General features: G+C 45.4%; 1 protein-coding gene across 3 annotated transcripts in view; it reads left to right on the top strand.

The window, feature by feature from the left end:
• The window catches only part of kcnh2b (potassium voltage-gated channel, subfamily H (eag-related), member 2b), a 133,556-nt gene that overhangs the window by 57,121 nt on the left and 62,424 nt on the right, over nucleotides 1–14,011 (top strand). For all 3 annotated transcript variants that reach the window (XM_048976800.1, XM_048976801.1, XM_048976799.1), the window contains 3 exons: nucleotides 4,826–4,984; nucleotides 5,361–5,750; nucleotides 6,502–6,713. In XM_048976800.1, coding sequence (XP_048832757.1) covers nucleotides 4,826–4,984; nucleotides 5,361–5,750; nucleotides 6,502–6,713 — 761 coding nt within the window. The remainder of the gene's footprint in view (nucleotides 1–4,825; nucleotides 4,985–5,360; nucleotides 5,751–6,501; nucleotides 6,714–14,011) is intronic.

Below are 14,011 nucleotides of genomic sequence, written 5' to 3'. Positions count from 1 at the left end.
GCAGCCAGCATCCACCTTTTATAATCATCGCTATTAAAATTAGCCTGTTTTGGAAATATCCTTTGTCATTATGCTGTATAATACATCTGCGAAGCACGATCCCCACTCGCCTGCCTGCCTCATTATTTTTAAAGGAATTCAGGTCCTAAAAAGAAGGCATGAATTTCTTCAGACCTCGACAACCAATTGTTGTCATATACTGCCACCTATTGGCGGACAAAGCTGCATGCATTTATTTTCAACTTAAAAATCTGTTCATACTTATACATACACCATTTAATTAAGTATGTGATAGGAAAGTCTAAGCATAATATTTTAACGAATAATAAGAGTCGTAAGCTGCTAAAATGATGCAAAGCTCCTGGGTACTTATTCCTAACAGCAGTGGTCTGACATCCCAAGTGCAGACTGGCGGATTTATCCATCCATCCATTTTCCATATCTGCTGGTCCCACGGGAGTTTTTAAAAAGCTACTGAAAAGATCAGGGGCTAAGTCAAGTTTGCCCGGGGCTTGATGTTTTTATTTTTAAAATTTTTTTTAAAGGAAGATTGGCATGGGGGCTGAAATACTCGGTGCTATAGCCCCTAGTGATCGGACTATCCTAAAAATGGCCATGGCTCGTCCCATGCATAGTTGTGGGGGTCCGGAGCCTGTGCCAGAAGCTACATTCACAAGGCAGGGAATAACCCACGGCTGGGCGTTAATCTACCACATATAGCGGGTTTAATTAACTGAAGTTTTGAATAAAGACCACGGATCGGGTCAGCAGCAGAGGAGAGCACCTACTATAGCCACACATTTCAGCAAAAGCAGACTCAATATCTCACAGGGGTTCTCCTTCAGAGAGTTTCTGCTGTTATCCTCACTTTAATCTCAGAATGTGGTACCGGATCAGCACGGTTTGGCTGGGCGTGTGGAGAGGTTTGCGGTCCCTCTGAAATTATGTTATTTATATGAACGTGTTTTTGATTAGTTACCATGCTTTTGTTTTTAATACTTTTTTGAACAGTGGGACTGTAGATATGGAACAGCGTGAGCACAATATGAAAACGACAGACCAACAGACAAGCTAACACACCTCTCACGGTGGCTTCCTCTACAGGAACATCGCTTCTGAAGTACTTTGGCTGATGGGGGCATGGAAAGTGGTTTGAGAAATTGCGCCACCTGCTGTACCTGAATAAAGAAATAGCTAGGAAAGCCCTAGAAGCATGTCGGAAAACAATGAGGGTATACAATGCGAGGAAGTAGGGACATAGGTAGGGGCTAAGGTGATGTATAGACAGCGTAACAGTGTCCTGGGTTGTTCCCTGCCTCGTGCCCATTGCTTCCGGGATAGGCTCCGGACCACCCGCCACACAGTAGGATTAGTGGGTTGGAAAATGGATGGATGGATGTTCCATTGGCAAATCAATATCTGGTGATTGGATGGGTTTGTTTCTATAGGTTATCTGAGACATTGCCCCATTTCCACATTTTTGAATCTGCTTTGATCCTCACCTAACTGTGATAAGATCTTGTGATACTGTGATAATATCACCCTTCCCTGGGATCTTAGCCCCCTGTAACCCAGTAAAAATACCTTTTTTTTTTCTTGAAGTTTAAATTGTGTTTAAGGTTACTCAGAAAGCCAGTCAGAGCCTCATTAAGCAGCAAAATAGTGCAGATACAATGGAGAATTAATGGTCATTTGAGTTACATGAAGACCATCCGCATGAATTTAATTCTGTGTTTTCCTTCTCTGGAGACTTTAGTTCAAAGGGAGACCTTGTGAAGTGCTGAAAGCGGGACGTTTCCCTAATGGTTACTTAAAGGGCCACATGCAAAGCAGTTGTCTCCAAGATGCTAAATGAGCTGATAATGCAGTGTGTCTCCCACTGAGCGCCGTGGTTTGGCAATAATTAGTAGTACTGTGTGTTGGAATAGAAGCTGCAAATATAGCATTGTTTTTTTTTCCCTTCTGTTAATTGCTCTAAGAGATTTAAAATGACAAACTGACCACACACTACAGATTCCGGCCACAAAAGCGAGATCGAGGGTGGCAGCTTCTCAGCGGAATTTATTTTCGCATGTTTCACAGGAGAACGCTTGGGTTCTCCATCAGCTAAGAAATAGGCCTAATTGTACATCAGTTTTTCTGGCTTAGCCCCACTTCAGAGACGTGGAAACAGAATCGTGTTTGTCATTTCTCAGAATGAACAGGGGATTGGCAGGGCAGTCCAGAATATACGTTTCGAGTGGAAAAGGATGGGAAAGTGTAACAAATTGAATTGAAATCCCTTTCTTGTTGGATACTAATCCTTGTTCTGGACACGAGAGAGTGGTGTAGCAGTGGGAGTCTATCACACGGATTAAAATTTATGTTGGATCATGCAATCTGTCAGCAACATACAAGTACTGTACCACCCCCGCCTTGCACCATGTCCTGCAAAAATGCAGAGGCTCAGTCAAAGAGGAATGTGGCGTTATTTCATCAGAGTAATGCACAAAAGCGGTACCAGAACCGAGCCGATCAACCGTGCTGATCCTGTACCACATTCTGAGATTAGAGTGAGGATAACAGGAGAAACTCTCTGAAGGAGAAGCCCTGTGAGATATTGAGTCTGCTTGTTGCTAAAATGTGCGGTTAGGTGCTCTTCTCTGCTGCTGACCCGAACCGTGGTCTTTATTCAAGCGCATTGTGTTATAAAATGTTATTTCTTGCTGTTACTTTTTAACTTGTCTGAACATTGTTCAGGTCTCCACAATGTATACCTCAACTTTATAAAAATCTGTGAATGCAGTCAAAAACTAAAATAGCCAAAAGTCTTGTGTTTTCTTTAGTTACTTATGGTTAAGGGTAGGGCTGAGAAAGGGGTAGGATTAGGTTAGAATTAGGGTTATGCCCAATAATAAATGGAGTCCCCACAATGATAAGAATATAACAGGGTGACAGTGAACATTCGCATAATGAGGCAAATGTTATGGGAAGACCTGTAATATGTTTTATACTTGTGCGTTTTTTTTTCCCTACTGAGATTATAAACGAGTTCAATCTCCTCCCCCAGCTTATAATGGCAGGGATTGGCGATGTGGTGGTAATATCATGGATAACAGAGGAACACGATCATGCACGAGCAAAGAACAGCGGAACCTGACCGTATAAGAGCAGTACTGAGGAACACTAGTGTATGAGGAAAAGAACAGCTGAACTCAACCCAAGAGCAGAAGAGTGGAACAATAGTCTGCTGGAACATAACGGGGTGAAGGTGGTACTGAGGAGCATGACTGTGTGAGAAGCAGTGGTCTGCAGTGGGAGGCCAGGTAACAAAATGGTGTTCAGGGAAAACTGCTTTCTGTAGAAGGCTTAGCTGATGGAATGGAGAGTCCCCACAACGGGGTTGATATGTCCAGAAATTGTAATTGGGTGTTTTCCTCTAATAGATTAGCACACGAGCTTCGGAAATATTTATTTTGTGTTGGTAGGGCATTGGATGGATGTGATTATCTTTGAAATGCACAATATCCTCGGAGCTTATGACCCTGCAATTTTTGGAGCTCTTTCTTTCCTAGTTTGTCGTAAGTAAAACTCCCTAGTAGTATTGGCAGACAGTATTTTTTCAGCACAGCACAAGCTACAACACATGTTTTTTTAGGTTTTTTTTTTGTTTTGGATAAATGCTGTCACAAAGAAAACGATTGTTTATGTACATTTTGTTTACTGAGAGCAACAACATTAGTGTCACATAATTATAAAAATGGGTTTGGTGTTTGGCTAATCCCTTACAGCCAGGAGAGCTGCAGATTGGAGACATCAGTGGTGTTTTGGATTCACCTCATGATTTATTTTATTTAAAACTGATTTATTTTAACCTGGTGCAGGCAAAACCATGGAAAACACGAGCAAAATTATTGGTGTTATTTTTCCTTCGCTTTATCCAGGCAGCTTATGAGTGTCTTTCCATTTGTACGGATGGATTTCTCACTGAGGCGACTCGGCTTAAACATGTTTGCCAGGAATGTAACAGCAGAACACACTGCCTCCACCCTAAGTGTGTGCCATCACCTCCTTGGTGCCTCCACCCTAAGTGTATGCTATCACTTCCTTGGTGCCTCCATCCTAAATCTGTGCCATCACCTCCTTGGTGCCTCCATCCTAAATCTGTGCCATCACCTCCTTGGTACCTGCATCACAAGTCTGTGTCCATACCCCACCATGCTAATGTCCTTACAGACAATTACAACAGTGGGGACCAGACCAGGGCCCATTGTGCTGTTAGGGGGGGGCAAATGCATTTGACCTTAATGTGCTCCAAGTATTACTTACACCAGATTGCCAGCATTAAGAAGCAAAAGACAATTGTGAAAACTCATGTTACTTATACAATGCTTTGTAGTTACATTTTACAGTTTATGTTGAAATATGTAGCTCACTTTGATTTCTTGTTTATACTGCATTGGTTAGACTGTCTTGACCACCCGGCGCACCTGTGTTAAGAGTCCATCGAGAAAATGTGCTTATGTCTGTGGTTCGCCTGTTCAGTGCACAAAATTTTAGCTCACGTATATAAATGCAAATAATAATAATAATTGTCATAATATTTATTTCAGACCTAAATAGCATTTGCATTTAGGGGGACTACAGGGTGGGGGGTAGTAACCCCCCCCCCCCCCCCATTCCCGAGAACCGCCCCTGCTTAAAGGCTTCTAAAACACCTAATAGGACTATTGTGCTTTGTAAGAATTAGCCCCCTGTGCTTGCGTTGTTACCTGTGCTTCCACATGCGACCCGTGACCTCCCGCCCCCACACGCGTGACCGTCCCGTGGCCTCTCGCCCCCACAGGCGTGTGCTTCCTCTGCACAGTGGATGTGGTCCCGGTGAAGAACGAGGATGGCATGGTCATCATGTTCATCCTGAATTTTGAGGTCATGAGCGAGGACAAACGCAGCGAGTCCAGCCGAGAGCTCAACCACAAGCTGTCCATCCCTTGGCTCTCCACAGGTGGGAACCCCGGCAGTCTCTCCGTCTCTGGCCCACAGAGGCAAAATGAAGCAACTACAGTGACACTGAAACTCGGGGAAAAGGGCTGCAAAGGTTTTTGGCTGCCCCCCCCCCCATATGTGTAATACTGTAGATAGGTAAATAGACAAAACAGAGTCTAATTTCAGTCATAACTCAGTTTTGATAAAATATGCAGTTTGATGCTGCGTTTTGCCTTTGTATGGCATTCTGTTTACTCCTGTGTCATTCCCTTCTACATAAATGGCCATTGGTGAACACAGTGGACCACAAAAGTGTGCAGTGCCAGTGCAGTGCACTTTTACATGAATCTTTTAGAAGTTTTCACACCTCGCGTGCCGCTTCCCTTTCTCCGCAGGCCGGTCTCGTGGCTTCAGGGTACGGCTCCCGCTCCTGCGCTCCCTGGCCAACAGCAGGCAGTCTCTCCAGGACGACCCCGAGGCGGCCCGTGTGCCAAGGGCCTCCCACCCCGGTCGTGACTCCCTGGTGCTGGACGAGCTCATCTCCCTGCCCGAGCCGGAGGGCCGGAGAGCACTACTGGAGAGCCGGCCTCTGACACCACCGCCACCGGCTGCCGACTTCCCCATGCGGCCACACCGCCTCGACCCAGATGCTTCCGTGTCCAATTGTAGCCTGACTCACAGCCGCTCGCGGGAGAGCTTCCACAGCATGCGGCGTGCCTCTTCTGTTGACGACATTGAGGCCATGAGGCCTGAGTGGGAGCGCAAGGTCCGCTGTGGTAGCACAGGTAAGCCCCGCCATTTCCTGTTACTCCTGTGTGGTGCAGAGGCCATTATTAGTGATGGTCAAATGAAGCTTCATGAACCATTTGCTGCATTTTTTGATCCCATTAGATGGTGCTCTTGGCTTGCTTTGGTTCATGCTTTGAGCCCTTTTTTAAGCAGAGAGCACCATCTAGTCGAGTCAGAAAATACAGCTAGTGGCTCATGAAGCTTCATTTGGGCATCACTAACCATTATCCTGGCATCAAAAGGCCAATAGGAGATTTGTACAGCGTACAGGGAGGCCCCTTTACTGATGTAACGATCTGGTACAATTTACAAACAAAGTTAAGCTACAGTAGTCGCCAACTCCGGTCCTGGAAAGCTACTGTCCAGTAGGTTTTCTATTGTACCTGCCTTCTGATGAGCTGCACCTGTTCTCACGTAAATTCCAGGAATAGGTGTGGCTCATCGGAAGCCATATAGAATGATACAAAACCTACTGGATAGTAGCTCTACAGGATTGAAGTTGGAGACCCTTGCTGTAGATGTTCAGGTAAGTTATGCATAAAGGGCCAGCTTTTCTACCCGAAATCCCAACTGGATCTGATTCCTAAGCTCCGTAGCTTCGACTTAGATATTCCACTACGGATCTTGCCTTGAGACCAGCAGGGCCTGTAGCTGTTATGAGGTAGGGCTGACAGACCCTGGACCCATGTGAGTCTGCTTTTCAAGCACGCACCCTCCCCCCCCCCTCCACTGGTAATATCCACATAGGCGCAGTGAACAACAAATCGAATATCCTCAACTCTACCTCGGACTCGGACCTCATGCGCTACCGGACCATCAGCAAGATCCCACAGATCACTCTCAACTTTGTGGAGTGCAAGCCAGACCCCCTTATTGCCCTACCTCCTGGTGACAAGGATATCATCGCTCCCTGCAAGCTGATCGACCGCACGCATCACGTCACAGAGAAGGTTACCCAGGTAACGGGCACAGCCCCCCCTTCATCAACACCCCGCTTTGATGCCAGTGGGTGCTTTTACTATGCCCCATCGATCGGTCCATTGGCGGATTTTGTTTGGCATTTATTCCATTTTTACAGGCGATCTGTTAGGGCGTTTGATATATGCTGAAAATGTCGAAATCCCATAGGTCTTAAAATACACAGTTGAATACAAATCGGAGCTTCAAAGCTGCTTTTCCACGTCAGCGTGCTCTGATTCCAAATGCGCAGGCTGTCGTGCTGAGTTAACTCCCGCTTAACCCGCTGACCCGATCTGCCCCGACTCGTGGCCAGGCTGCTGATGGATCACACAGGGATGCCGTCACAGGTATCCTAGAGCCATGTCTGCCGTTACAAGCCAGTAGCAGGTTACCAGGAATGGTTTCAGTACAGATCAACACTCCCTGCCTGACGTTGCAGACCCAAACATAGGCGCAGGGCCAATAGACAGAGTTTGATATTGGGGAGGGGGGGACAAATTAATAATTTAAATGCAAAGGTCTGTTTATTAGGGTGATAAATAAGTCTTGAATTTCCTCAGGACGCCCCCCTAAAGGTCAAATCCTAGGATCGCTGCTGACCTGAACCCAAAATTAACAGGTTCCAGTTCCAGTCATACCAGACACCTGTTACGTGAGTGTCACACTGCTCCTTCTGGGGCATGCCGCCCACCCTTGGGGGGGCAGGCGTCCCGCCTGCTCTGCCTTCTCTGGCCTCTCTGATTCCCGCTGCCCATCCTCACTGCTGCTGTCTCTTTCCATCTCTTTCCTCCCAAGCAGAGAGGTGTCCGGCACGTGCTGTGCACAGCCCCCTGTCTGAATGTCTGAATCCCGTCAGCAAATAATGTTTTTTTTTTTTTTTATTGCAGCCTCAGCACAAAATCCACTCTCATCTCCCCAACTCATATGCAGTGAATCGCTCAGTGCCAATGGGAAACTAGTGGCATGATGTGTTTGTATTTATTTATTTTTTTTAAAACAGAAATATTATGCTACACACAAATATAACTCGATATTGGGGACAAGAGATGGGGTTGGAGTACCCACAGTGGGTATTTTTAGAGTAGTTATAGGCACTGTCCACCACAGATAAAATGTAATTAGTCTGCTTTGAGATAGCCGCCCTCCGCCTTGCGTTTCCTGTCTCCATAGTGACATGCATTGCATTGTCACAAACAGCCCGAGTCAATCAGGCAGGCCGAGTCAGAATTCTAACAGCACTTCCGGGCATAACCTGCAGGTGGTGCCACCAGTCCATTTAACAATAGGCCAACACACTGTAGAGCAGTCTCTGTTACCCTAAACAGAATATAGAATAGTATATTTCCAGAAGTATTACATTGTCTTCCTTGATGTTCTGTTGTTAGTTTTATTTTTTTTATTTTTTTTTGTGCCCGAATTGCTCCCGGTGTGCAGGTTGGCGCCTTTGCCACCGGTGTATTAATGGGTGAATGTGAGGCATGAATGGTAAAGTGCTTTGAGTACTCATAGGAGTAGAAAAGTGCTATATAAATGCAGTCCATTTGCCATTTACTGTAGTATATATTGTGTCGATGCACACCATTGGGAAACTAATTGCCCTTGCAGATATTTCACTTGCTTTTGCGAACTGTAAAGTGGCATCCTGCTGAAAACAATAGGACAGTGGCATTCTGCTGAAAACAATAGGACGAGTGGATAACTGATCAACAGCGCGGATAGTTTCCAGGCTGACACATATAATTAACCATAAAAAACTTTCAGCTGTGTTCTATAGGCAGTTATTTTTGCTGAACACTAGAGGATGCTGCTATTGCCTTTGTTCAGAATAAGAAGGGCTAGTGTGCTGCAACAGTCATTTAATTACTGGTTTTTAAGTTAAATTTATTTGATATTCATGACATAATAGAATAATTGGGTTATATATTTTGAGAGAATCTTGATGAGGCTGTTTATTTTTTCGCATTTCTTAAGTATTGAAGGGTTTCTTTTATGTAAGTTTTACATTAAAAATAATTAAACCTTTGCTGAATACGTTATTTTGCTTTAGATTTATGTGCCCGTTAAATTGAAGCATTTTTGTTCTGTATGCGCTCCATGCGGACATTAGCCTTAGCTGGGCTACAGTTTGGCATCACTGGCATTTCAGGTCATCATTGGTTCGGCTCTTGGCTCACAGAGGACTCACTGACACGGCCTTCGTTTTCATAAGCAGCTTCATTACATGAATGCAGTGACAACAAAAACAGCACCTCTGTGGTTTCCTGTCCCATCTCTGCAAAAACAGCAGCTTCTGGCCCCTTCACTGCATTCCGTTTCCCACAGTCATCTTGATAGTGATTCATTAATAATAATAATAATAATAATAATAATAATAATAATAATAATGCGTGTGTGAGTGAATGGTATGTGAGTGTGCCCTGCGATGGGCTGGCCCCCCATCCTGGGTTGTTCCCTGCCTTGTGCCCATTGCTCCCGGGATAGGCTGCAGACCCCCCCCGCGACCCAATAGGATAAGCGGTTTGGAAAATGGATGGATAATAACAACAATAATAATAATAATACGTTATTATTATTATGATTATTATTATTACTAGAACACAGTCTTCTCATTATCGGGTTGCAACAACAAGTATCTCCTCTAGGTCACCATCAGGGGGTTTGTTGCACCCACAGTTCACATCCCTCAGTGACATGGGGACGTCCTTCGAACCCTGCCCGCTGTGTTTTCACCTGCACATCCTCACCCCCTGTTGCCCACCTCGGGGTTGGGGGGGGTGAGTGCGGGGAGAGGGTACGTGCCTGCCCTTAAGATAGGGGTGGCCAATCTTATCCGCAAAGGGCTGGTGTGTATGTGGGTTTTCGCTGCAGCTCCCTAATTAGATTACTAATTAGAGGACTGATTGGCTGAAGAGTCCTCACACCTTTTTGTACAGCTGACCTAAATGTTATCCCAAAGACCTGCATACACACCGGCCCTTTGCGGATAAGACTGGCCACCCCTGCCTTAAGCTCTTGCTGGGTCTTCGATAAAATTATCGTTCTTCTGGTCTGCACCTGGCTGTGCACGGAGAGGTGGGATCTGACTGATGTCAGCATGTTGGTGGGGGGGGGGGGGGAGGCTCTGACGTACTGTTGACACACTTAAGGTGGGAAAAACAACCTGACACTCCCCCCCTAAGATCTAGCCTACCCCCCCCCCCCCCCCACCCCGCCCCCACCGCTTCACTTTCCCCCAACAAGCACCATGACCTATTTTAACTGCTATTGGCCCATTCATCACTCAGGCTTGGGTAGAGAGAGCCACGCCGCATTGTCCTGCACCATTACAGAAGAGTAATTTCACAGCGCAAGAACAGGTGCCTAAAAATAAGCAGCACTGAGTGAGCAATAATTTGTACCCTTATTTCTGAGTGTAAGGACTCTGCTAATTTCCTGCATCTTTTCAATTGGTTCTTCCTGTTCTGCACTGAGTGGAGTGGATAAAGCACAACCAAATTGCCTAACCAGTTAGAAAACTGAAGAAGTTTGCAAAAGTCAACAAATTCCCAGATACTGGTTGCTTGTTCCACTCTGGTAGCCCTACTGTGTGCATTTTTATATACCGGTTTTGTTTATCAAAGCAAATGATTTACAGTTGTGTGCATGAAGAAAATTTCTGCTTTCTGTGCAAGCAGGGCAACAACCGATCTGATCTTACTGTCCCCAAACTCACTTGTCTTTTTAATGACCTAAAGTATCAATTCTGTGTAATCATATGAAGTATATCGGAGCAGAATTCACACTGTTGTAATTGCCATTGAGGCAAATTTAATTTCCAGGACCTTTCAGTTTGTTGCAGTCTGTTATTTACCTAGACACTTACTGTGATGAGGTCACATGGGTCACATGGGTCACATGGGTCATATGGCTCACATGGGTCACATGGGCCCTCATGGGAGGGTTAAGCCAGAGTCCCTCCATCTCAAGCATCACCTTCACTCCTCCATGTCTGCAGGCTCCACAGGCCTGCAAAAGCACACATTCAGGATCCATGTAATGCACATGGTTCATTGATGTAGTGAGAAGATCTTCTGAATCACTGCTTCACCCCCACTATTTTGGGCTCCCTGATCTTAGTTTACTCCTGAATACAAAGCTCACTTGCCCCACGTATGTACTGTAGAGACAGGCAGGTATGTCTACGATGAAGTCTAACACAGGCTGGAAATTTAATTAATCTATCTTTGCTACTCTTTTCTACACATGCCACCACTGACTCCCTAAGCAAACATCATGCCAGATGTGTGAGAGTTGGCAACCCTGAACATTCATTGTGGGGTGTGGGGGTGTGGGGGACTCCAAATTCCAGGATTTTTATTTCCAAGTCTGATTTGTAATCCCAGTACAGCCCTGCAGGGGGCCTCTGCATGTTGAGCAGAAGTGGGTCGACCCGCCTAGGGACACAGCAGGGGGGAGGAGTCTGCCATTCGATGCCCTGCCATTTATACCCGACCTTCTGTTCAGCCCAGAGGAGAAGCACCCTAAATACCAACAGAGCTCTGAGGCCCCCGGTGCATGTAGCACCCAGGGCCATGTCACAGCTGGCATGACCTGAGCTTAATTACAGAAGCAGCAGAGTAGCTCCCTGACCTTCAGCTCCCAAGGTCATTTAAACCCAGCAATGACAAGAAGGACATCACGATCCTGCCTATAGGAGGATATTCTAACCGCTTTTCAGAGAAACATTCATCGCTTGATGCTTTACTCACCATTGTTACCTGTGCTTTCTATGGATGTACGTCAGCTCCTTTCTCTTACATCTTTTCCCTTATTTTATATCTAAAGCACTCGGTGTTCTGTGGTTAAATTCATTTACCATATATTTACCCTTGTGCGTCATTCTGGCAGGAAGTAGTCTTCAATCAATCAGCAGGGAGGCCTGTGTGTAATTTAACTCTGACATACTCTTGCGTACGCAGTGCCTTCTGCTTTCTGTGTGGTTCAGGCTCCTGAGACCCCCGTAGTCAGGTTTGCGGGCACGATGCAGGCTAATATTCTCACAGGCTAATAATACCACAGGCTAATATTCTCACAGGTTAATAATCCCACAGGCTAATTATTACACCACTGATGGTCCAGTTGGTGTCCAAGCCAAAGATGAGGTGTCACAAAGGCTTCCATAGGGGTTGGTGTGCCTTGTCCATCACCATGAAAACATAGAGAATGGTTGGTTAGGTGCTTTAGGATCTCAGTCTCATGGGAAACAACAGGGGCAAGAAATGGGAGGATATGTCAGGAGGTGACCATGATCCGTATGCTGGGATCGGGGGTGTAGGAATGAGAGGGATGCATCAGGAGGTGACCGTGATCCGAATGCCAGGATCCGGGGCTTCAGAATGAGAGGGACGCATCAGGAGGTGACCGTGATCTGAATGCCGGGATTGGGGGCTTAGGGATGAGAATGATGCGTCAGGAGGTTACTGTGGTCCGTTTGCCAGGAAGTGGTGCTTAGGAACCAGGGAGGACTGGGGGAAGCCATACTCCCCAATATTTAATTTGGATCCATTCATCCTCAGAAATCAATAGATTGTTGCATTTAAATGATTAAGTTCTGTCCCTCTCCATATGAAACGTTCTCCTCTGCCATTGGGCTGAAAACTGACATGTGACTGTTTGATGATCTCCTTATACTGGCCCAGAGTCCTGTTGACCAATGAGTGATTTTGCATGATTCATCCATAATGCATTGTGTTTATTTATAGAAACGCAAAGGCAATGCTCTGTGGGATCTCGTTTTTATACTGTGCTTTTCTCCCTATTTGGACATTCCCCATCCGCTGCATCCTCCAAGCCACTTCATATGTTTTTCCCCAACTATCCCTAAACGCATTACTGTTACACAAGTAGATATGTAAGGGAAAACTGGATGGATGCGGAAGCAAAGCATTCCTCTGATCTGCAGGGAGCGATTTTTCTAAGACATTCTCCAGTTCATGCTCAAGATCATTTTTTTCCACCAAATGCTATCATGGTTGGTAGTTGGTAGTGCTGAGAGATCCAGAAATGCAGAGAAAAATTATCATTAGTTGTCGAGAGACATTTCTGTCGTGATGTATTTGTCAAGTGAGGAATGATGCTTTGATGGGTCCTCCCTGTCGTGTGATATGATTTAGTTTTCTGAAATTTGATTGGCCAGCTCAGTTATGTGACAATGTTAAATTCTTTTGAAATAATATTTAGAATTCCTGGTAAGAATTGCATTAAGGGACAAAGAGCAGTCACAGTATAACAGTAAATCTTATCATCACTGCTAACTGTAATAAGATATATCCAAGTGAGTATAGCTCATACTGGCTTAGAGGAAGCATGTGAAACATCTAAATTATAATACTTAATAAGAATGGTGGGTAGACAAGTTGCTCCATCCTCCACTGATGGTGCTTAGTTGGGGAAAAGCTGACCTTAAGTTAAAGGTGTGAACAGCATAACAGAGACAGCAGTGAGGAGGGAGGGGGGTATCTTACGGTGTAAAGAGCACCCAGCATGGGATGGTCTTTATCTGCCGAGGACTGTAATTCAATTCAGTACATTATCACCCTCCTCTCTAGCGAGGGGAAATTATGCACGTCGTGGTTTAGCTGGTGACTCTGGATCCAGAGCGAGGGGAATGTCAGACTCATACAAAAGGCCAAAACATGGACTGTTTTTAGCAGACATCAGAGATTCAGCCTGAGAATTTGCCATTCTCTGAGCTGTCAGCCTTCCATGGTTTCCGTTTTTAAACCGGCAAAAAAAAAAAAAGATTTGCTTTTCTCCAAGTTACAGCTCATCTCAGAGGATCGTCCGGTTGCTTATTCTGAAGCCTTCACCCATAGTGACCTGAGACTGAGATCAAGGTTGGAGGCCGGCACAGTTAGTGGAGCTGGCCTGAGACAGAGTGGGTCTTCAGAAAACCCCTGCCTAGTCTTCAGGTTTGACGTACCAGTCCACTTTCCCAGAGCTGTTGCCGATGTTAAATTGAAGCACTTGAAGAAACGTCAGTTCCTTGCTTCTCTGCGCTGCTGAGTTGTGATGCATTGTTGGATGTTTTTATGTACCATGATAGCTGAGTCTGCCACGTATAGTCTATAAGACAAGCCGTGTCCAGCGAGCTGTCTGGATGATCACAAATAAATAGTTTTTTGTTTCATGTGTGTAGCATCAGAAAATATATGTGTCATTAAAATGTGACAGTGGATGCAAGTATATGTGCCATTTACACAAAAATACAGCTGCATTTGAATAAACCTCGCACAGTGTTTGAGTGTGGTGATGTTGA

Source organism: Brienomyrus brachyistius, chromosome 15 (genome assembly GCF_023856365.1).
Source record: "Brienomyrus brachyistius isolate T26 chromosome 15, BBRACH_0.4, whole genome shotgun sequence".
Lineage (NCBI taxonomy): Eukaryota > Metazoa > Chordata > Actinopteri > Osteoglossiformes > Mormyridae > Brienomyrus > Brienomyrus brachyistius.
Note: the sequence above shows the minus strand (reverse complement) of the source record. Positions and strands in the feature narration are given on the sequence as shown.